This window comes from Talpa occidentalis, unplaced genomic scaffold, assembly GCF_014898055.3.
Source record: "Talpa occidentalis isolate TD23 unplaced genomic scaffold, MPIMG_talOcc4v2.1 talOcc4.16, whole genome shotgun sequence".
NCBI classification, from domain to species: domain Eukaryota; kingdom Metazoa; phylum Chordata; class Mammalia; order Eulipotyphla; family Talpidae; genus Talpa; species Talpa occidentalis.
In genome coordinates, this window is record NW_023601653.1 from 11,688,678 (window position 1) to 11,712,911 (window position 24,234).

At 45.5% G+C, this 24,234-nt stretch overlaps 1 protein-coding gene across 1 annotated transcript in view; it reads left to right on the forward strand.

The window, feature by feature from the left end:
• NT5DC3 (5'-nucleotidase domain containing 3) overlaps positions 1–24,234 on the forward strand; it is a 48,569-nt gene that overhangs the window by 6,703 nt on the left and 17,632 nt on the right. Inside the window, 3 exon segments of the mRNA XM_037513756.2 lie at positions 16,430–16,614; positions 23,436–23,510; positions 23,930–23,985. Of these exon segments, the coding sequence (XP_037369653.2) occupies positions 16,430–16,614; positions 23,436–23,510; positions 23,930–23,985 (316 nt within the window).

Sequence of the window (24,234 nt, forward strand, 5' to 3'; positions counted from 1 at the left end):
AGGATTCACTAGAGACAGAGTGGGGAGCAGAACAGGCAGATCTGCTGAAATACACTGCTGAGGGGAGCAGTGGGTGAGACAGGAGAGGTCTGCTGCACCATGTGGGTCAGCTCCCTGGCTGTGGATCGAACTCAAGCCACAGTGGCTGGTGATAGCTTGATAGTGCTGAGTTTTTAACCCCTGCGCCACCAGAGAGGCCCAGATCTAGGGTTCATTTTCCTTTTCCACTCGGGCATCCTGGCTGGTAGAAATATGAAGCCAAAGGAGATAAAATGTAAAAAGGAGGTTCCATGATAACTCCATTGCCAGTCTTTGACATTAAGTAGCATTAAAAGTTTTGAGCTCTCAAACTTGGTTGCACACCAGAATCACTTGGGGAACATATTTGAAAATGGAATTTTCAAGCCCCTGAGACTCTGATTCCTCAGGTGGGGATCTTGGGCCCAGGAATCTGCATTTTACAAGCCAAGGTCAGAAACTAGTCCACCATCAAGCTCATAAAGCTCTGTGGGGACACAAATATCATCTTTATTTTAGAGTTCTCTGGTTTTCGGCGTCTAGTGGTCTGGTGGATTCCACACTGTCCGACAAGGTGAACTTTTTTGAAGAGGATGCAAACATTTTGAAAAAATACAGAACATTGTTTTGGATACATAGCTGAGTTCCAAGAAACTGGAGAAAAATGTTAGGGACTGAAAATAAAGAATGGGGAGCAGCCCTAAGGTGTTACCCTCCTGGGAGCATTTCTTAAGCTGTATTTGCTGTGCCTGCTAGGAGGGGACACATAAATTGTGCTCTCTCTCTCCCCATCTCTCTCTCTTTCCCTGTGTATTTAAATTCAGGACCACAGAGGGCTGCCTTCTATGTGGAGAGATAACAGGGAAACTTGGCTCTTGTGCCTCTGTGTACGTGTGTGTGTGTGTGTTATGGAAGTCTCCCTGTGACACTGTAATCACAGGCTAGTCCTCCCCTGGACTTGGCCTTGAATTTATTCTGCTGCTTTCTCAAACTGGTAATCTCAAACTGAGAAATAAACAGAAAGTGGCTCCAGGTCCCTGGGATTCCTGATGGAAGCAAATACAGACTCTCCCTGGATGAACAGATTTTCCACCTTGGCCCAGGTGGAGAACACAGATATTGGTAGACATGTGAGTAAATTTCAGCAAATATTGACATTGGAGAGAAAAGTCTATAGAGAACAGGAGAGGAGGTCAACGAAACAGAGAAAGCAGGAAATATCATAATATGTGGTTGTGAAAGTAACTGCATCTATCAGTAATGATGATAGCCAGACTGCAAGACAGATGGCCAGGTCAGACACAAGACAAATATCTAGTTGGCTGTTATTGATGAGAGCTACACCCCCAAATGAAGATGTTGAAGGATGCGTTGAAGCTAACAGAAAGGGGCGAGAGATCTTGGGCAAAGGTTAATAACAGTAAAGAAAACCAGCAAGTGTTACTATCAGGCAAATACTAAAGTGGCTCCAAGAGGAAATAAATGTTCACTGTTGGAAGAACTGCACGCTATAGTTCAAGCCACATCTCGCCTGCTGTCTGAGCCTGTATATTGTTTTATGGAACACAGCCACACTCATTCATTCCCATAGGGTGGGGGGATCTTTTTGTGCTACGATATCAGAGTCAAGTAGCAACAGAGACTCTGTGGCCTGCACACCTCAAAATATATCCCAAGAGGCTTTTACAGAAAGTGTATGTTGACGCCTGAATAAGAATTACGCATCTAGCTCCATCCATGTTGCTGCAAACTGCATGTGTTTAGCTAGAAGGGATCATGCTCAGTGAAATAAGTCAGAAAGAAAAAGAAAAATACAGATGGTCTCACTCATAGCAGGAATTTAGAAAACCTAAATAAGGGACGAGGAAAAAGACTAATTAATACAAAGTAAAAGTCAAAATCAACAAGCAACTATAAACCAGAGACACACTGGTGGGGGGGGGGGCAGAGGTGGGGAGAGGAAGGATTAGAGCCAAAATAAGGGGGGGTGCAATTGTATGGGGAATATAACCAAAATGAAAATGCATACATTGTGCAAAATTAAAAAATGATGTAAGAATCATATAAAATAAAATATTAAAAAAATTACGCATCTATATCAACATGATGACCCTTAAAAACATAATATTGGGTAAGAAAAGCAATTTGCAGACATATGGTTTTGAGAACACACGAAAAAGACTGTAGGTAATTTGATGGGACATACATGCATGTGGTGACAGTCTAAAAACTGGAGTAGTGGTCCCCTCCTGTAAAGGCGGAGGCTTAACACGGGCGAGGGCTCAAGGGGCTTACTCCCTAAACTGTGTGGTTGGGGATGAGGGTCTTTGTTTTCTTTCTTTCCATAGGTCTTAAAAAGTAGCATGATACATTCTTTCAAGGGGTCCTTCCTGCTGGTGTCTGCTACTGATGACCCTGTGGCCACAGGACAAAGTAGCAAAAAGGTTAAAGAGAGAAAGATGCCACATAGCAATTTTCACATGCTCAGGTAGGAAGGAAATCCCTGAAATAGGAGAGAGCCATAGACTCAGTGGAAGAGCCCTGGAGTTCAGAGGCCAGTGTTCTGCTGGAAGAAGGAATCCCTCTTTCCAGAGCCCCGTTATGGCCTTTCTGGCATCTGCTGGAGTTTGCCATATGATCGCAAGGCTGCCAGTTTTATTTTGGATGGCCTGAGTCACCGGGAGTCGTTCTGACTCTCCTCCCATATGATTGCTGCTTCAGTGCGAAGGTGGCGAGCAGGCATCCTCACTGCCCCCCTCCCGCTGCATGGTTTGGAAGCTCGCCTTTGCCCTCACGCGGTTTGCTGCTGTCTTGCTGAAAGTGAGCCATTTGGGGCCTGGCTGGTTCAGGTGGAAAAAGCACCTACTTCCCTTGGGACGCAGGCAGAGTCTGTTCTTTGCCACGGCTACATTGACAAGATAGGTCTTAGAGGAAGGGGGGAAAAAGCTTCAAAAAATTTGTAATTTTCCAAAAGGTTAACAAAATGCACTAGCAGGTTGATGGGAAGCGTGTTCTTATTTGTACTTGTTCAACTTAGATCCTGCCTTTATGTAGTTGAGGGACCCCAGAGAATCAGAGGCTCCCGACTGGCTGGCTGGGGTTTAGAGGAACTATTTGTTCTTCGGTGGGTGGGTTCTTTGAGAAAGTCATCGTTTTTAAAGGCCTTGAGGAGCTACTTTGTAAGTGAATGGGTAAGATACTGACCGATGACCCCAAATAAAGTTTTAATTTGTGTTTAGAAATGTCCCTCTCCGAGCAGGTAGGAATGTTGCTTTTGCAATTTGGAGCAGGATCATCTACCTGAGAAGCACCATTAATGTCAAAATGTGGTGCCAGTGCCCATTTATTTCACAAGTGTTTTTTGTGCTGGTTACTTCAGCTGTCATAGTAAGCCAGGCGGCCACAGCTGGAGCAGCGGTTTCCAAACTTGTGTTCCCAGAGAACTCTTACACATTTCAAATTACTGAAGATCTCAAGAGACCTTGCTTATATGCCAGTTATACTGAATGACTCTGTTAGAAATGAAAGCTGAGAGATTTTTAAAGCATATTTCTATTGATTCATATAAGAGAAAAACAGTAAACCTGTTAACCGTTAACACAAAGAGCCATACTTTTTATGAAAAGTGACTGTTTTCCAATATTAAAGAACTTTAGATGAATGTCTTGGTTTTACAAACTTGCAAATTTCCAGATGACAGTTGGGTTCTCGGATCTGATTCTGCCCCAGCCTGTTGCAGTATCACACGTCGGGTAGCCCTCAGAAGGCTCACTGTACACTGGTGAGAGAACAAGAGTGAAAAAGGCAAATGATCTCGCTTTTAAATTCCCACCATTCTTGTGACAATTTGCTGCAGATCCAGTCATTTGAAACAACACAGTTTTATTGTCTTATTGTTCTGGAGGTTGGCAGTTTGAAGTGTGTTGGATGGGGCCAAAGCCAGATGTTGGCAGGACTGCATTCTCTTCTGGAGGCCCTAGGAAAGATCATTCCTGCTGCACCTCCCCCGTCTACTGCTGTGCTGGTCTGCGGCACATTCCCTTGTGTTTATCAGTTTCTAGAAGCTTCTCACATTCTATGGCGTATGTCCTTTTCCATTTTCCAAGCCAGCAATGGCCTGTGGGTCTTTCTCACATCACGTGAAGCTGACACAGTGTCTTCTGCCTTCCTTTTCCGCATTTAAGAGCTCTCTTGGTGACACTGGGTTACCTGGATGATGTAGGATAATCTCTTTATTTTAAAGTCAGCTCATAGACAGCTTTAGTTCCCTTGCCATGTCAGGGAACATAGTCACAGCTTCCAGAGCCATTATTCTGCCCACCACATTTTAGTATTGTAAAAATAATTCTGATCTCAAGGATTCCCTGAAAGAGCTGGGGAGTGTTTTTTTCCAAACATGGTGATAACTTACTAATGTAGGAAAAATACTAGCTGAGCGGATGAGTAGAGAAAAGAAGGGACGAACATTTATGAAGTGCCTACTGTGTGCCAAGTACTGTGCCAGACACTCAATCTATATTTTGTTGTCTGCTAACCGTGCAACCTTGGACCAGTTAACTTCCTATCCTTATTTTTTATCTGAAAATTTGGGTATAGCAGTATTTACCTCCTGGAGTCCTGGTGACATTAGCTGAATTAATGACCGAGAAACGCCCTGCACACAACATAGAAAGGCATTACTGTTTATTCCTTTTCTGTTTCCTTTCTTCCTGAATGAAAAAGTCTTGATAGTTTGCCTAGTATTTGATCTTTTGATGTGAGTAAATTCTCTTTTTCTAAGAAGTTTCTCCCTTGAAGCAAATGTTCTTTTTTTGAGTGCTTTTTATTAAAGGACTTATAGGTTGTCATTAGATCATTCCTATATATAATTTTATTTCAATTGTGGTTGCATGTAGTTTTATTTTTGGAACTTTTGGAAGCATGATGGATTTCTAAGGAACAGTCAGAATCACAGATATTACTTACAGAGTAATAAGAGATATAATTTTAACTGTCGGTGGGAGTATAAATGTCATATGCATGGTTAATTATACAAATGAGTAATTCTGTTTGTCATGGATTGTTTTTCTCTGGAGATGATGCAAAATATATAAATTTATGTGAATAATGAAAGCTTCTTTTTTGATGCAATAAATGCCTTTAGAATTGTCACCTCCTCTGTGGGGCACACCTAGCCCTGAGTCTAGTTCTTCTTAATTTACACATGAGGGTGGCATTTCTTGGCCTGTGGTGTAGCTCACTGTAGGGCCTGTGCTTAAGTATTTATAATCCCTGTGTGCCACCCTGCAGTGCCTGCACATAGTAGGTGTGCAGTCAGTGCTCATTAGAAAAATTCCTCAGAGTTTAGGAAGTGGGAAAACCAATTTACCAACATATTACTGCTGTGTGATCCCATTTATGTAGAAATTATAGAAAATACAAAGTATAGAAAATGCAAACTGTAGAATGCAAATTATAGAAATGCAAATTATAGAAAATGCAAACATATATGGCCATAAGAAGATGAGTAGTTGCTCAGGGATAGGCAGGGGTGGAGGAGAGAGGGTGGCTGGGACCCAAATGGGTGTGAAGAAATGTTTGGGATGTTAGAAAGACTCATTATCTTTATTGGGTTAATGCTTCCACGCTATCCACATATCAGACCTCATCAAACTGCATAAAGCCATAAAATAAAACAAATAAGGAAAGACTCTTGTTTTACTGGCTGGAGATGGGCCACCTGCCCAGGAGGTGGGATGCTAGGAGTGGCCCAGTGAGTCAGGTGTTCTCACCTGGGCCAACAGCTGTACTGGAGGACCAGGGCCTGGTACAGAATTTGTGTGTTTAGAGGTGGGGAGGCAACATTTCTTATCTAAGGGTTGGGGTGTGCTGGGCAGGTTACCCCACAGATGTGCACCTTCATTGTGAAAAGGATACCTTAGACCCTGTGATTCACCTTGGCATCTGTTACTGGACTATTGCAGAAGTAGAAGTGGTTTAAAGCTGAATGGTTAATGGAGAAACTGGAGAGAGTGGGAAAAACTTGTATTTAACTCTCTAAGGCTTAATAGTAGCAGCTTGTGCATTGTCTGTATTTTAATTTCTTCACCATTCTGCTTCTTTAATTGTGCCCAATTTCTAAGAGACAGTGTTTTAAATGGATACAACCATATTTTTGATATATTATAGCAGAAAGTGTTTTAAATGGATACAACCATGTTTTTGATATATTGTAAACATAAAGGTTTTCATTATGGTCGAATTGTTTCCTGTCAGTTGCATTAGGACAAATTCACATTCAGACAAGCAACAGTAGCAGAACTGAGGGGCCATCTGACCTTCCCCAGCCTTGCTTGATGGAAGGAAGTTGTAACATGGTACCATTTGCTAAGAGAAAATCATTGGGAGGGGATTTGTCTTTCTTGTCCTTTTTCACTAGGTAGCTACAGATAAAAAGTTTAAAGGTTTAAAGCTAGTTTGCTTTGGAGATAGTGAGGAAATGTAAATACTGCTTCACCTTAGACACAGAAAGTGCCTGTACCCTCCCCCCATATTTTTTAATCTAAATGAGTACTTTTAAAAGGAATGTCCACACCTAGTTTTCAGTCTTCATGTGAACTTTTCAAAGATAATTTGAAATCATGTTAAATAAATATGAAGCCATCCATACAGTATTTTGAATATTGGTGAATACTCTTGAGTTATATGATGATCAAGTTGAGACGGGGTCAAATTAGGGAAAACACCAATTCTAACCTTTTCTAACTTTTGTTGGTTTTGGAACATAGGATTATGTTACCGACAAAGAAATGTGACCTTGAACTGTTTATCTCTGTTCATCCTCACTTTGCTCCTTTCTATAGTGGGGATCATCACTGGTGCTTTACATTTAGTGAGGTCCTTGGGCAGATCCTGCCTGACTCAGCCAGCGCTGGCGAGTACTAGCCACTAGGATGACTTGGTCCATTGAGTGCTGGGAAGATTCACCGATTGAGGGTGGGAGAGGGGGAAATGCAGGCTTTCTCTCTGTTTTTGTAACCTTAAAAATTCTCTAGGGGAAAAAAGTTGTTTCTCCCTTTTCTTTCTTTTCCTTTCCTTTTCTTCTCCAGAGACTTTGGATCTGTATATATATATGTAAAGGCAGGACTGGACCACAGGGCAGGTTTTCTGATCCCATGCAGACCGGGTAAAGGAGGAGTCAGAGTCCTCAGTAGTTTTGCAGGTTTTTTATTTGGGGTTCACCAGGCATATGGCAGGCAGGGGTGCTGGCTGGGGGGCTGGGAGGCTGGCAGGCCTCCCAGCCCCCAGCAAGTCTTCACTCTATCTGGGCTCTCTAGCGTTCGTTCTGCTGCTTCTCGGCTTCTCTTTCGGCTTTTGCTTCGGCTTCTACTGCTGCTACTGGTGCTGCTGCTGCTGCTGCTGGCACAGTCTTAGCTCAGCTGAATCCCATCTACCTATGCCCACACCCTATTCCAGGTGCCCGCCATCAGGCATGCATTCAGGACAAGGATCCATCATCAATCTGATGGCGGAAGGGCAGAAAAGCCTGACATTTTCTTTACCCTACTATATATATATATATATATATATATATATATTTTTTTTTTTTTTTTTTTAAGATTTATTTATACAAGCACTGGGTACAGTCAGAAGTGCGGGAGGGTGAGAGAATTCACCAGAGCCAGAGCAGGGAGCAGAGCAGGCAGAAGGACCGAAGTACACTGCTGAGGGGAGCAGCGGGCGGCAGGAGAGGTCTGCGCCATGTGGGACCCTCCTGCAGTGGCTGGGGAGCAGCCGGGGATCGAAAGGGCGCTGCAGGGGCTGCGGGCAGCTTTGCATCCCAGTGCTCAACTGCTGCGCCACCGGGGAGGCCCAATCTGTATATTCTTTTTAATCAGGCAAACAGCTGGAGATCTATGGCTTATACCCAAAAGAAAAATCCCAATTAAACAAAGAAAACTGTCATCTTAATGTCTTCAGAATTGTGGTTCGCGTTGCCAAGAAATTGAACTTCAAGGATTTTCCAGCGCATTTCGACATTTCTCTTAGATCACCTCCTGTTAGCACATTTTGGTTCTGGAGTTCGGACTCTGAGATGTACATTTGGGCCTCCAGATGGAGCCTGTTTCCCCAGGATCTGCTTCATTAACACTGCTGCAGCCAGCACTTTGTATGTAGATCTTGATCAACAAACATCTCTGAATATTTCCTTAGCATAGTTTCCTAGAAGGAGAACTACTAGGTCAGGGGGTAGAAATATTTTAAAAAGGCTTTTGGGACACATTGCCAAGCTGCTTTTCAGAAAACTTCTACTGATTAATATTTTTGAAAAGTAAGGAGGGAGGCTGCCAGGTCCCAGCATCAAAGATAGTCCCTATTTACAATTCAATCCCAGCATCACCCCCAGCTGTGTTCTGCCACTATAAACAAAACCAGAGACATTTGTCCTGTTTCCCTCAATCACACACAGTGTAAACCAATGTTACTTCAATAAAGGAAAACAAAAACAAAAAACAAGAGCAGAAAGACCTCAAGGAAGAAATAGCCACAAAAATGCCACTGCAGTCTTATAGGAGGAACATGACACTTTACTTTTATTTCTTAGCCAAGAAGCACCACTTATTATAGAATAAAATATAAATGAAATAAAGACAGTAAAACCATTTGTAATTCCACCTTTCATGCAGAGCTGTTGTTAACTGTCTAATTGTTTATATATATTTTTTTTTTTTTTTTTTAAGATTTATTTATTTATTTATGCAAGCACTGGGTACAGTCAGAAGCGCGGGAGGGTGAGAGAATTCACCAGAGCCAGAGCGGGGAGCAGAGCAGGCAGAAGGACCGAAGTGCACTGCTGAGGGGAGCAGCGGGCGGCAGGAGAGGTCTGCGCGCCGTGTGGGACCCTCCTTCGGTGGCTGGGGATCGAACCAGCGCTGCAGAGGCTGCGGGCAGCTTCGCAGCCCAGTGTTCAACCTCTGCGCCACCAGGGGAGGCCCTGTTTATATATTTTTTTAAGAATTAGGATGGTTGAATTTATTATTTATTTACATTTATTAGCCATTTAATTTCCTTTCTTGTGGGTTATAACCTTTATCTATTTACTTATTGGAGTCCTGTTTTCATTAGGATTTGTGTGGGGTTTTTAATATTAAAGATAACAATCCTTGACTGTTTGTCTTATAATTTTTTTGTTTAACATACCTGTTCTCCCAAATTTTGTTTTTGATATTTTTGGATACACATGTTTAAAAATTTTATGCTCTAAAGCCGTCATTTTCCCTTTGTGATTTATTCTGTTGTTTTTACATTTGGGAAGTTATTATGATCTATTCATAGAAGAAATAAATAGCAATCTTTTATGTTTTTCCTGCCTTTTTCATATTAAAATTTTTTTGAGTTAAAAAAATTAACTCTTTGATTCACATGGTATTTGTTTTACAGCTAAGTGTAAGGGAAGTCCTAGTTGTCCTCTGCACTTGTAGCTAACCACTGTTTATTAAAGAGACAGAATATTCTAGGCAAATTTAATTCAAGTTGGTCCTCAATTACAGTGTACTCTGGAGAACACAGAGTAGAAGATCACACATTTTGTTGAAAATAGGGCAAATGAAGGAGAATTTGAGATGGGAAAGATGGATTGAATTGTAAATAGGGACTGTCTTTGATGCCAGTTTAAAAAGTTAAAATTTGTAGGCAGTGAGGACTTTGAGTCACTGAATGTCTTTGAAGTGAACATTAGGTAGGACTCTTTTACCTGTAAGCAATAGAAAACCCAACTCAAACAGATTTAATTTAAGTCCCCCCCCAAAAGAAATTTTATGGGCTTGATTAATTGAAAAATCCAAAAGTAGGACCAGCTTCACACCTGGCTCCATCCAAGTTCCGAGGGTCTCACTGGGTGCCTTCTCTGTCTTTGATCTGCTTACCTTTCTCATGGCCTCCCCTTCATGTTCCTGGTAGTGACCTTGCTCATCTCCAGACACATAGCTGCTTTTAAGGTCCATGTTTAGAATAGAGTGCCTTTTCCTTGAAATTCCCTTGCAAATTCAAACATTTCTCCATTCAGACTTATTCATTCACTTTGGCTGCAGCAAAGTATGATGATGATTGGCTAATAATCAGTGTTGGTGAGGAAATCCAGGTGTCCTGGGTCACATGTACTCCACCCAGAGTCAGGAATGGACCCTCACAAAATCGTTAGGCCTGAATGTTGGGGAGGAGCAGTTTCCCACGGAAGTCCAGCATTCTGGAGGGATGGAAGGGACATCAGTTAGGCTAGTTCTGCTGCTGTGACAACAGAGTCATGACGTGCTGCAGATAGCTATACCCAAAGTTTCTCTCTCACTGCTGCAAAGTTGGCTGGGCCCTCAGGCAGCTCTCCAGGGCAGCTGCCTCCATGGGGTGACCTAGCTTCCAGGCTGCTTCCATGTGGTGTCTCCATCACCCGTGTTTCCATGAGTGCACTGTGGGAATGAATAAACTTCTGCAAATGGAGAAGGCACTTTGAGCCCAAAGAAGCAAGCAGGCATGTCCATTAACCACAATGAAGCTTATTAAAGGCAACTTACCTGGCGGCAGAGTCCACACCACCACCCTGACAGGGGTCATCTTGTAGGACTAATGATGCCAGATGTCTGGGGTGCATGTCACGTGTGTCTTTGTTAATAGATGTCTGTATGGAGCATGAGTCTAGGTTACTGCATATAAAAGAAACTGGGGAAATCGGCTACCTTCCCAGGGTAGGGCAGTTACCAGTCTCAGGCCTCGGATGACCTTCATACAAGATGGAGTCATTTTGGTTTTCCTGCACCGCGATAGCAGGGAAGGGTATGTGCTCTGATCTAGAAGTGACCATGTCACTTCTGCCCACAGTGTGTTAGCCAGAGTGGGGAGTGGGGGTGGAGGGAGGGTCCTGCTCCTCCCCATGTGCCTGGAGGGAGAGACACACTGCAGGTGGGTGGGCACGGGACAGATGGCACAGGTGACTGGTGCTCACACTGTTTCTCACCACAGGCTGCTTTTAGGACCTCAGTTACCAGACTCACCCCTCACAGCCTCCTGTTCTATCTGACTAGTGCCTGGGATAGTGCTGAGGGCAGGTATGATATCTGGTAGATGCATTTGGCCTTTTAGAGCTTTCCCATGCCGTGCACCCAAGGGCTGAGGGAAAGTCAAGTTGCCTTTCTGAGGACATGGGGCACAGCCCTAGATTCCACTTGGGCCATGGATTTCTGGTTGGCTCTGTCCCCACACACTGCTCTGTTAGACTTGAGGCCTGTAGCAAAGGAGAGCTGTTGAGCACTTCTGATCATTCAAGGGATGAAGTACTTGGCAAAAACCCGACTTCCCAAACTGAGATCTCACACTTTTTAAAATGTTTCCTGGAATAGGTGGAAAATGCCTGCTTCTCTGAGTTCTGACTTCATTCATAGTCTCGTCAGGAACGAAGTATAAAAATTTGGTAAGAAAGGACTTCTTCTCTGGTGCTCTTAAAAAAGAAGAAAAAAATGGTACAGTGGATATAACCAGAAATTAATAAGCAGGTTACCCTACGATGCAGCAGTTCTGCTTCAGGGTCTCTGCCTTAAGGCAGTGCGGGCAGGGCCTGGAGGAGACATTGCACCCTGTGCTCTTGGCAGCACCTTGCACAGAAGGCCAGAGGTGGAGGCAGCCCGTGTGTGGGTCCAGAGGCTGAATGATAAACAGAACGTGGCAGACACATGCAATGGGACATCATTCAGCTTTAAGAAGGAAGGAAGGGAATTCTGACACATGCTGTAACATGATGACATTTTGAGGACATTATGCTAAATGGGATAATGAGATACTGTGTGATTCCCTTTAGGTGCAGAACCCAGAGGCGCCAAGTTCACAGGGGTGGGAAGTTGAATGATGGTTGCCAGGGGCTGGGGGCTCAGGGGGATGGGGAGTTACCACTTCAGGGGATGAGTGTTAGTTTGGCAGGAGGAAGGGTCACGGAGATGGCTGGCAGGGGTGGCTGCCCAGTACTGTGAATGATCTTGACCCAACTTAAAAATGGTTAAGATGATCAATTTTATGTTATGCATATTCTGCCACAATTGAAAGAAACAGCTCCTTCTGCAAACCCCAGAAAGCTTACAGATTTTTTTCCCATGGGTTGTTCCACATGGTTCCCAGTGCCCCATGGGGCTGGTCCAGCCACCCTAGCCCTGGGCCTGCCCCCTCAGACCCAGAGCAGTCTCCATGTCTGTGCAGATCGTGTAGACTTGCTGTCATCATCCACTAGATCTGAAAGGAACTTACTTTCTAAACTGGTTCCCCCTCCTATGTCTGCTCTGCACATAGTGGCTTGTGCAGAGCCCGCAGTTCATGCTTCAGTCTCAGTGTAGACAGGCACCTTCTCTCCATAGTGCTGGGCCTTCTCTTGTCTTGCAATTATTCATGCTTGTTCTTAGCACCCTTTCTGAGATGTTGCCTGGAATGTGCTGAAATCCCTTTTAATTTTCTGACATTGCTTGCATTTATATCGAGGGCTGGCAAATTAAAACAGCCCGAGCTGCCTGGGATGGTGCTCCCGTTGTGAGCACAGCCCAGACGGTGCTCCCAGGGATCCCGGAGATGCGCTGACCAGCAGTGAGTTTCCATCTTGCTGGTGTTTCCTGGAGGGCTTCTCGGCTGCTTCTCAGGTAGTGGGGAGGCTTTAGAGCCGGCAGTGTGTCTAAATATAAACTGATTGAAACAGACCCTTAGGACTTCCCTTGGAAAGGTCATCTGGGAAAGTGGAGCTTTTGGCTTTTGTCAGTGATCCCACTTCACTTCCTCCACACGGACAGTGCGGTCATGTTCAGAAAATAGCAGGTCCAGGGTGAGGAGCACAGAGGAGCTGGCCGGCCCTGCGTGGCCTCCCCGCTCAGCACGGTTCTTGTGGACAGTCACCTTTCCCTGACCTGGATTCGGTCTTGTTTACAAAAGGAACAAAACAAAACAGCGAACCTGAGTTTTTGTCTCATTCATTTTGACAAAAGAAACTTTTGAAGTAAAGGAATGAATGGTGGGTCTCGACTGTTTAGAGGTTCAGTGGACTCGGCCACTTTCAGGCGTCAGTGGGGGAGACAAGTGTCCCTGCATCCCAGGTGCTGGCCTTGTTGGCCTGGAGGGTCTGTGCGAGGGCGTCAGGGCTGGCTCTCAGGTGGTGTGGCCTCTTATGTGGGACCAGGAGTAGGCTTCAGGGGTCAGGTTTCTGAAAGTTTTGGCAAAATTTGCATATGTGTTTTTCTGGGGAGAGGCTTCTCCAGCTCCGTTAGGGTCTCAAAGGGTTCCAAGTTACAAGCTCAGAAGATGTCATTGTCGCTGGCACCATCCCCTGATTGAAGCTGTTACCTGCAAGAGCAGTGTCATCTTTTGAATATTTCAGGAGGCCCATTAAAATGGAAGTGGATAACATGGGCCATTGCTACTCAAAAAGAAGTGGGGCCTTCCTGCTGGCATAGGGGTTAAAGACAGAGCTATCCAGCTATTGGCAGTCACTGCAGCACCAGTTCGATCCCTGGCCAGGGAGCAACCCACATGGTGCAGCAGACCTCTCCTGTCTTGCCCGCTGCTCCCCTCAGCAGTGTATTTCAGTAGATCTGCCTGGTTCTGCTCCCCACTCTTCTTTGGTGAATCCTCTCACCCTCCCGCACCTCTGGCCTGTACCCCAGCTCTTGTATGATTAAATAAATAAATCTTAAAAAAAATGCATCTTCCTTAAATCCTTGTTGAGACCCATAATCTTGGGGAAGGGAGTTGAGTGTAAGATTCTGGAGTCAGGCTTCTGGGTTCAATTCCGAGCTCTGTCCAGTAGTGACTGCGTGACCTTCAGCAAATTCTGTCATTGTGCCTCAGGTGAACTCGTATATAAAATGGGACAAGACTTCATAAGGTTGTTGTAAGGATTGCATGGTAGTGTAAAGAGTTCATGGTGACATGCAGGACATGGCAAGTGCTTGGAGAATATTAGTTATTATAGCAAAGCCAGGAGGTTGTCCTTGATGATATAAAAAGTAGTTAAAATACAACATCATGGTTTTGGTAGCAGAATGTGGTCAGCTCGATTTTTGTGTGCCTGTGTTGGTTGTTTTGTGCCTGTCTCCAGAAAGTCCCCTGTCTGCAGCATTTGTCTACTTGTGTGACGTTTCACAGCGGTTTTGGTGCATAAACATCATAGATGGTGGAAGAATACTGTCACATAGAAATCCTTATAGCAAAATAGGGCAGCCTGTGTTCTTGTCACAAAATAACTCCTCAGTGAGGTTCTTCCTAGTTGAAGACTCCCTGTGAACAGACTAAGCCGAGGAGAATCGCATCTGTCCTTTTTGTCTTTAGAACTATATTATTCAGTTTTCGATCCTCAATTTCTTTCTTTCTTTTTTTTTTTTTGGATCCTCCATTTCACCTAGAATATGGTTACTGAAAGCACGTTATCTGGGGTTTCACTTTGTGATTGACTTCTCTGTCATCCTTAGACTCCGGAGAGCTGTGATCTGCCTGTCTGCATTCATCTTCTGACTCACCTGGCACTTGTGAAATGTCTTCATGTGCTGGTTTTATTCTTTTGCCATAATAGGTGGAAAATGAATAAATATGAATGCTCAACTATAGTCCATGAAAGCGAAAGCAGAGGACCACAAAGAGCCCATCTTCAGACTTCTTTTCATACCTTCTTGAAAATGATGTAATACTTTGGGCAGTGCAATACAAAAACAGGAGGATGATGTTACATTGATGCGTTATTTCACTATTGCACCATCTTAGGTGATCTGTTGTTCTCCTGCTCTTTATTTAGCTTTCCTAAAAAATCATAGGAGGGATAATCGATGGGTAATGATGAAATAATTCCCCAAATGACAAAATGGCAAAATATTTCAAAATATTGGAAACATAAAATTACTAACATGGTGTTCTTGATTTTTAAGAGGGTCCAGTTGACTCATGGATATTTTATAAGGTAGGATGAGTTTTGGAAAACCTCCAAGAAAGGAAAAAGTTATGGTATTATAATCCTTACAATTCCAAACTAAGACTCCAAACTAATATTGAATTCGAAGGACTCTGATGTTATCCTAGGGGTTAATGATACTTTTTTTTAAAAGATTTATTTATTTGTGCACACAAGAACTGGGGTACAGAGGTGCGGGAGGGTGAGAGGATTCACCAGAGGCAGAGTGAGGAACAGAACAGGTAGATTGACTGAAATACACTGCTAAGGGGAGCAGTGGGTGAGTCAGGAGAGGCGTGCTGCACCATGTGGGTACCTCCCTGGCTGGGGATTGAACTTCTGCTGTGGTGGCTGCAGATAACTTTGTAGGTTGCAGTGTTATTTTTTATTTAAAAGAGGAAAAAGGGCCTCCCCGGTGGCGCAGCGGTAGAGTGCTGGGTTGCGAAGCTGCCCGCGGCCTATGCAGCGCCGGTTCGATCCCCGGCTGCTTCCCGGCCACCGGAGGAGGGTCCCACATGGCGTGCAGACCTCTCCTGCCGCCCGCTGCTCCCCTCAGCAGTGTACTTCGGTCCTTCTGCCTGCTCTGCTCCCCGCTCTGGCTCTGGTGAATTCTCTCACCCTCCCGCGCTTCTGACTGTACCCAGTGCATGTATAAACAAAACAAACAAGCAAACAAATAAATAAAGAAAAACATGCCTCTAAAAAAAAAAAAAAAAAAAAGAGGAAAAAAAAACAATAACAGAGTTACTGTTATCATACAGCAATATACCAAAACCTAAGAAATGATTTAGTTATATTCTCAGAAAGTCTATAATGATGGGAGAATACAATCACTATAGAATAATAAATTTAGAGAGCTTCATACAAAGATGTATATGTGTTTGAGGTCAGCTGTGTAAGAGATATACACAGAATCTTGGCAGCAAATACATAAACTGTGAGCAGCTCTCTTTCTGGATGATGACATGTGTTCTCTTTACATTTAATTATCTGTATGTTTATCTTCTAAAATCTAGAGCTGGCTTGTATTATTTTTAAACAAAACAGCTCGCTTTGTGATGTCGAAGCAAAGTCTTTCTTAATAACAGTTTTAAGATATTATTTATATACCATACAATTCACCCTCTTAAAGTCTCCCATTTGGTGGTTTTAGAATGTCTACCACAGCTGTACAACCATCCCCATAATCAACTTAAGACATTTCCATGACCCCAAGAGGAATTCTGTACCCATTAGCAGCTCCCCATCTCCCCAGCCCCCATCCTATGCCATCACCCCTCTCCTCTCTGTCTTTGTGGACCCCCTGTTGTGAGTGGAGCCACACACCTTTGCTGACTGCTTCTTCCACTCAGCATAATGTTTTTAAGGTAGAGCAAATCACTCTTGCCCTTCGGTTGCCTCTTTCTATTTAACCGTCATCTTAGCCCCTATTTATCGTGTGGTATAATGTATTTCTTTCCCCTTTACTTCCAGAATTGGTGCCTTCAATCATGAGCAACTTGTTGAATCCAGATGCTATTTTCTCAAATAATGAAATGAGCCTGTCGGACATTGAAATCTATGGCTTTGATTATGATTACACCTTGGTGTTTTATTCCAAGCACCTCCACACCCTGATATTTAATGCTGCCCGGGACCTTCTCATCAATGAACACCGGGTAAGAGTGCTGGGACATTTGTCCTCCTGCCTTCACCTAGATGTTGGACCAACAGCTGTGGACTGACCTGGCATCGGGCTGGGTGCATAGCATGTCATTTGGTCAGTTGCTGGTGGATGGGTGTGTGAACTTCTCATGACTCTATGTGGAAGATGGCTTTTTTTTCTTTTTAAAAGATTTATTTATTTTTATACAAGAGCTGGGGTACAGGCCAGAGTTGTCGGGGGGCAGGGGGTGGGGTTTGAGAGAATTCACCAGAGACAGAGCAGGGAGCAGAACAGGCAGAATGACTGAAATACACTGCTGAAGGGAGCAGCGGGTGAGATAGGAGAGGTCTGCCGTGCCATGTGGGAATCTCCCTGGCTGGCCGGGAATTGAACCCGCGCTGCAGAGGCTGCGGACAGCTTCACAGGGCGGTGCTCAACCTGTTGCACCACCAGGGAGGCCCTGGAAGATGGCTTTTTAAGAAAACAACCGCTTCACTGAGGTCTGATTGACACATAAGTGCTATGTGTATTTAATGTATATAATTCCTTGAGTTTGGGCATAAGAATACACCCATGAAACCATTACCAAGGTCATAAACTATCCATCACCTTCCAAAGTTTCCTCCTGCCCCCTTTGTTATTATTACTGTTGTGTGTGTGTGTGTGTGCACGTGTGGACATTTAACATGAGATACGTCCTCTTGGCAGATTGTGAGCATGCCACATGATATTGTCAGCTGTAGGCTCTGTGCTCTACAGTAGAGTTCCGGAGTTTGTTTACCTGCTTGCATACTTGAAACTGTGCCCATAAGACATTGTTTAACAATAAAACCTTTAACTCTCTCCTTGACAAAAGACTGTCCCAGATTATGCATTAGCAGAGACTCAGCTGGTAGAATTGCTGAGACCCTGTAATACAAGGAAGGAGGAAAAGGAACACTCATTCCCCGGGATCTCTGCCCTCGTCCAGATTGAGAACACATTTCAAGAGCCAGGATGAGAAGCCTGCCCGAGGTCGCCTGAACTGGGCCCTGGGAGAGCCCCCGCAGCATCCCAGGGAATGCAGCTTGTGTGGGACCCCCTAAGCCAATCGCTCAACTGGGCAGTTCTGTCTCCTGGAAAATTCTTCCTTGGTTGAACAATTCTGCCTTCACACAGCTGGATCTCTTCTTTTGTCTTCTTTTCACCTGACCCCTCAGCCTTTCTTGTGTTCCTCTCTTGTGTCACAGGCAAGAGGTGAATGTGTTTAGGACATGGCACTGCCCTTGAAGAACCACGTCTAGTGGGGGCAGGTAGATCATGAAGCCCCCAGAGGAGGCCTCTCCAGACCTGGACAGAGGGCTGGAAATGTGTAGGGGATGGTTGGAACAACCTTCTCTGTCTGAGGGAGTTGGGGAAACAACTAAGTAGGTGATATTTCAGTGGAGTCTGGAAGGAGTTTATTGGCAAAGATGGCCTGGGGGTGGGTTGAATGGGTGAGTGTGAGTAACCCAGAAGCCCAAATCTTGAAGGCTAATGTTTTATCATTTGAGTAATGGGCTGGGTGTTATATAGACCAGGCACACTGCTTTCAAGACCTCTGCTTTCCCCAGGCAGATCATTGTCAGTTCTTTCAGCCATTCTCTTTTCTAGTCTTTTTATCATCTTGAACCTCTTCCTCCAACTGTGTTCTAAAAAGAAGTTTTTTTCTTCTCACATGTGAGGACATGAACTGATGATGCTACTGACTGTAGGTGAGGTCTGATACTGCTGCAGTGTGGTGTAGAAGGGAGACCATCACCTCCCCAGTTCTGGATACCATACTTTTATTAATGCTGCCAAAGTTTACATTGATTTTGGATCCCGACTGTTGATCCAGTACATTTCATGTTCCTCCCCATTTTTGATTATCAGTGAGTTTAACAAGCAACTCATTTTGTCCTTATTCAAAATGCAGAAATGACATTTGCCAAGAAATCACATTTGCCCTTTTTGCCACGAAGCTAACAGCCAGCTTTCTTTAGTTATGCTCACCTTGGTAGATATAAAACCATCCAGCCACTTGCCATCCTGCTGCATTTCTCTGTTTGTTCAGGAGACTCTTTTCTCTTCCATGTAGCCCCTGGTTCTTTCCTTTAACTTTGAGGATTGAAACAGAGTAAGAGCTGGATGGTCCTGCCCTTAGTTTCCTGCCTGCCAGTCTGTACCATCTCTCTTCCACCCCACAGTGAGATTGTGCAAAAGGGTGTTGCTTTAGTGCTGGCACACTAGTCCCAGGTTGTCTGCAGCATTTTCTATGACTCTGATAACACTTACAAAATGAAGTTGATCCTAACCGCACTGCCTTCTGGTGGGCTGCCAGGTGCCGACAGCACAGGGTCCAGAGGCTGACCCTGGGGTTCAAAACCTGGCTTTCACCATTTAGTTCTTAGGTTGTCCTGAGCAGCTCATCTCCTTTCTTTGGGCCTCAGTTTCTACCTCTGTGTAATGGGCTCAGATAAAGGATGTAAAGAGCCTGGCACACAGAAAGCACTCAACAGTTGCCAGCCTTTGTGACTTTGACTATCTGCGCAGTTACTGTCTGTGTTCAGCCAAGGAAGCAGCAGCTCAGAGATCAGCGAGCAGCCCCAACCCACAGGACCAGCAGGAGGCAGGACCAGCAGGAGGCAGGGCCAGGCTTCAGACTCAGATCCATCCTTTTCTGAGACGCTTGTCCCGTGCATTTATTCCTTGCTTCCTTCCATGCTTTCCTTGCACTTATTCCTCGCTGCCCCTTCTGGGATGAACACATTCCCTTCCTACCCTCTTATTGTTCAGATGAAAATTAAATATACATGAAGGCAAGAAATTTATGAAGATAAAAAATTTATGGAATTTCAGGGCAAAGAGAGATGAAATAGATGGAAGAAAAGCACCATCGTCACTGGAAAAGCATCTAAATTTAAGATGGTTGGACTCTCATTCCCATTATGTCTGTTTGTTGCTTTGGTAAAAGAAAAGAAGTCATAGCACTAATTATCTCAGGCATATTAATAGAATCGATTATGCTTATGCAGATTTTTCTCTTGCTCTGATTAAACAAAATAATTCTTCCAACATGCACTGAGTTTGCTGCCATTTTTCCTGCCAAGGCTAAATGTACTTGTCGGGATGGAAAGCCATCTGCTTTTAAGACGCACAGTGATAGAACCAGTAAGTCTGCAATTTAGCATCTTCCCAAGGAGCAAATGTAAAACTTCCAACCCCTTCTTAATTACCTTCTCTCTTTCTGTTTTTTTTGCAAGAACAAGTTTTTACGAAAATGGAAATAAAAAATTAAGGTAGTAACTGGGTCTGTATCTTCATTTCCTGCATCCACCAAGAGCTAGTACCCCATCTCCCTTCCCCTTCCACCTGCCCTCACTCTGCTCCAACTGTACCAGCCTCCTTGCCTCCCCCGGAGCCATGGGTCACCCTCCTGCCTCTGGCCCTTTGCACATGCTGCCTCTGCCTTCTTGCCACAGGCAGCCTCATTTTTTTTTTTTTCCTTTTTCAGATCTCTGAGCCCTGGTACTGTATTCATGGTACTTTTTGTCCCTGTGAGGCCCTGTGCCGGGTTACTTGTCTCTGGTCTGCCTCCCCGAGTTAGATTGGAAGCTTCTCAGAGGCAGAGACTGTGTCAGTTTTGTTCGCGCCTGTATTCCCAGACCTTGGCCAGGGTGCGAGCTCAGCACACACTCAATGTAGTCACTGAATGTCAGTTAGGGGTGTGCTGTGCCTGGTGTGACATCGCCACGTGAACGCCGGTTCTTTTATCCCCAGTTCATGTTTTTTGTGGTTATCAGAGAGGCAGAGAGCTTTGTTTTTACGCCCTTCTGCCCTGCCTCTAAATAGACTCATAATTAGGCTACTTCAAATGGCCCTCAGGAGCTCACGGGCAGTGTGATGTAGAGGCTGCTGCTGTATCTGGAAGTCTGACTAGCCAGGCAGGGGGCAGGTGCCAAGCCGCAGAGTCACAGGAATCATGCCCACGGGGAGCTCCCGGGCTCTGCTCTGTTTCAGTAACAACTTGGCTGGAAGCTGCTCTGGGCATTTCTGTAATATTTTCGGGGAAAACTTCGTTCCCACAAACCGGCCTGCAAGTCCAGGCTGCTCCTTCTGGAATTGGAACTAATCCAGGTACTGAAGGAAAACAGGCGGGGCCCAGATAGGGGTTTTAGTACAAATCCCAAGTAAAGGTCTTTTGTCTTCTGCACGACTTACTGCTATTAGATGTGCCAGGCACCTTCACAGACCTCAGGTGAGTCACGGTTTTCAGGCTGGTGGAAAGTTTCCAAACAATGAAGAGTTCAGAAAGTATAGCCATAAGTGATGGAGGGAAGTGTGGCCAGAGATGCTGAGTGTGTGAGTGTGTGTGTGTGTGTGTGTGTGTGTGTGTGGCGGGGGGTGGGAGGGGATTGTGTGGGGAATCACAATTAAGAAGCAGAAGAATCACCCCAGTCCAACTATGTCTTTCCATGGAAAGGAAGAGGCCTGGAGCGCTAAGCGACTCACTGGAGCCTGCAGGGGAGCAGCCGAGGCAGTGGATCTTGAAGCTGGGCCCCCAGCTCACAGCTCAGCCATGTGGCTCGATTTTCCTGCACAGTTGCTGTGTGCAGGAGCCTGCCCTGAGCTCCCTGTGTGTGTGTTTGACTTCATCCTCTCCCTATCTCATCGGGTAGGACTCTGTCATCCTTGCGTTGGAGATGGGAAAACTGAGGCTCACCCAGAGAGACGAACTTGACCTGGTCACCTAAATCCGCAGACTGAATTTCATGCCTGGCACCATCTCCTCCTGGAGATGGTTCCTCATCTCCATGTTTTCCTGTTGAGGCTTTTGGCTGCTTTCTGCTGCTTCTGTCGGTTTTCCAGGACTACAGTCTCTAGACTCTTTGGAAAACATCGTGTGCCTCTCAGGACTGGCTTCCGGAGAACACAAGCCATGGCAGGCAGGGCGTGCAAGCGGTACAGGGCCGTGTGTCACTGTGACCCTGCGACCTGCTGGGGAGTGCAGATAAGCCTGGTGCAAGGCAGGGGCTGCCTGACTGCCCTGCAGTCCTGGTGCAGAGAGCAAAAGCTCACGCGGGGTCACCTCTCTCTCCGCTAAGGCAGGCATCATGCTAGACTGGCAAATGCACTGAGCTTTGTTTTCATGGTTTCCTGCTGAGTGGCAGGTGCTGCTTTCACAGCAGGTCTGAGGGCCCAGCACGGGGCGCAGGGTGGGTTCAGAGCTGACTGCAGAGTGCTTGGTGTGGACGTGGCGTGATGCCAACCTCCGGGTTCAAACCCCGGCCCAACCTCTATGTCTCCCTGGAGCCTGGGGAAAATCCTTGACTCTAGTCCTCACATCATTCAACATGAACACGGCCTATCTCCTGCTCCTCCAGGTGGGTGTGGTGAGAGGTTAATAAAACGGTGTTGCAGAAAATATCGAGAACACTTTGTGACACGTGGCCACAGCTCAGTGCCAGCCCCCCTTCCTCTGCTGCTGCCCCTTCTCCATCACTCCCGAGGTGGCAGGGCTCCCGGCAGATGTGAGGCTCCCTGCAGCTCAGGGCTGTGTTGCTGTGTGTGGGACTGAGTGTGTGCAGGTCCCGGGCACATGGCAGGCTTCTTGGACACCCCAGCGCGCACACTGCACTGATTTCTTGGTCCATGGGCAGGTGTCAGATAAATGAAACCAAATGTCACCTTGGAGTCAGCACTCCGTGCACATGAATTGCAGACTTGCATGCAGTTTCTGCCGCGTGGTGCTGTCGGGATGTGTTTTCCCACAGTGCGCCTGGCTCGTGAGAAGTGAGGGCTGTGGTGCAGAGGGCTCTTCTGTGGTCGAGGTGGTTGTTTCGGGTTTTCGTTACTTCATAGCATGACTGGAAGATCTGACGACACAGCCTTTCTGTACTCAGGAGCAGACATTTGCCCTGCAGGTCTGTGCTCTGAGGGTGAGGGGAGCGTGGGGTCTGAAGGGCTGGCTCCCCGCCACACCACACCCTGTTGTGCGGCCAGGCCAGCTTGTTCCATCCCGCCCATCCATAAAATGGGCAGACTGGCTGCAGACATGCTGCCTAGTATGCCCATGTGTGGGGGCGGGGTGTGTGTGTGTCTGCTGTCCTAGTTCTGAAATGGGGAGGGATGGAGGCAGGGGCTGGAAGGTCTGGTGCAGTAGATAAGGAGGGTGGTGGGGTTTTTGTAGTTTGCGCAATGGTTGAATAACCAGGAAATACCAGGGGAGCAGAGCTGCCTGCAAAAGTTATATATGTCCTGAGTCAGAGTGTTGGCGTAGTAACTGGGAAAGGGTTTCTCCAGGCTTGAATGGGTCTCCCAGCCCATGGGGGTGAGCGGTGGCCTGCTGTCCAGATGAGAAGGGCAATGGAAAGTGACATGGGGGGGTCCTCCTTTGCAGAGTTTGCACCTTGGGTCTCAAAGCTGTTGGTACGACACCCCAGGGGCTGCTGAGCTGCATGCATGTTTGGAAAAACTCTGGTTTTTGGTCCAGAGCACATTCCAGCTCCTCCTCCCCAACCTGAAACTCACAAGGTAGAAGCAGATGTGTCTCTTGATCTTGAGAATTGGGGAGTTTTGGGGCAGAGGGGTAATTAAGATGAGAGAAGTGGGGGGCATGAGTCCCCACATGTGCTTGGGCAGATAGGGAGGGGCAGGAGGAGGCTCTGTGGCCAGGCTCTGTGGCACTTCCACTGGTGTGGAAGCCGGGGACAGGCAGGGGTCTTCTGACCTCACCAAGGTGCAGCAGCTACCTCGGCCTGTGTTCCAGGACCCAGCCCAGGCACATGTTGAACTTAGTACCTCGTTGGCTAAAACCAGTGCCTTCCCTCCTAGTATCCCGTGGAGATCAGGAAGTATGAGTATGACCCCAACTTCGCGATCCGTGGACTTCATTATGATGTGCAGCGGGTAGGTTCCATGTTTTCCTGCAGTTTATGGGTATTTGGGAATAAAATGTACTCCTGATGCTTTTCTTCGCTGAACATGTAAATTGACTTTTAAATTATGTTCTTTGGGAGTGCAGTACTGAATCACTCAAATTATCTTTGGATAAAGTCATCTTTGATAAAGTCCTCCCGAAAACATCCTGTTTTGGTGTATTGGGGGAGGAATCAGTTGTCATGTCTTTTTTTTCCTCCTGCAAACAGGTCATTGCCTAAATGGGTTGCACGGTGCTTGAATCAATAGGCAAAACTTTTAGGATCATAGCCATGCTCCTTGTCACCATGGCCTCCTGTGTCACAAGGGTGTATAATGACACCCGTAGACTCCGTTCAATATACAAATTGCTGTGTGTTATTTACCTGTGTATGTGTTTGTTTCTGAAGGCAGTGTTGATGAAGATTGATGCTTTTCATTACATCCAACTGGGAACTGTCTATAGGTAAGTAAAAGAGGAAGTTAATTAACTAAACTATTTGTTTTTAGGCAAACCTCATATAAAGAATACACACCCGTTTTAAGCAGGTATTAGTAAAGTATCTTAAAAATTGCCACTTGTGAATAAAGATGATATATATATATATTTATATATTAAGCAACAATTAAGCAGCAGCAGAAAGAATAGAGAAGCATGTGATGTATTGATAGTGAGTCACTTCCAAGGTGCACTGTTAAGTGACTAAAGGGGTGG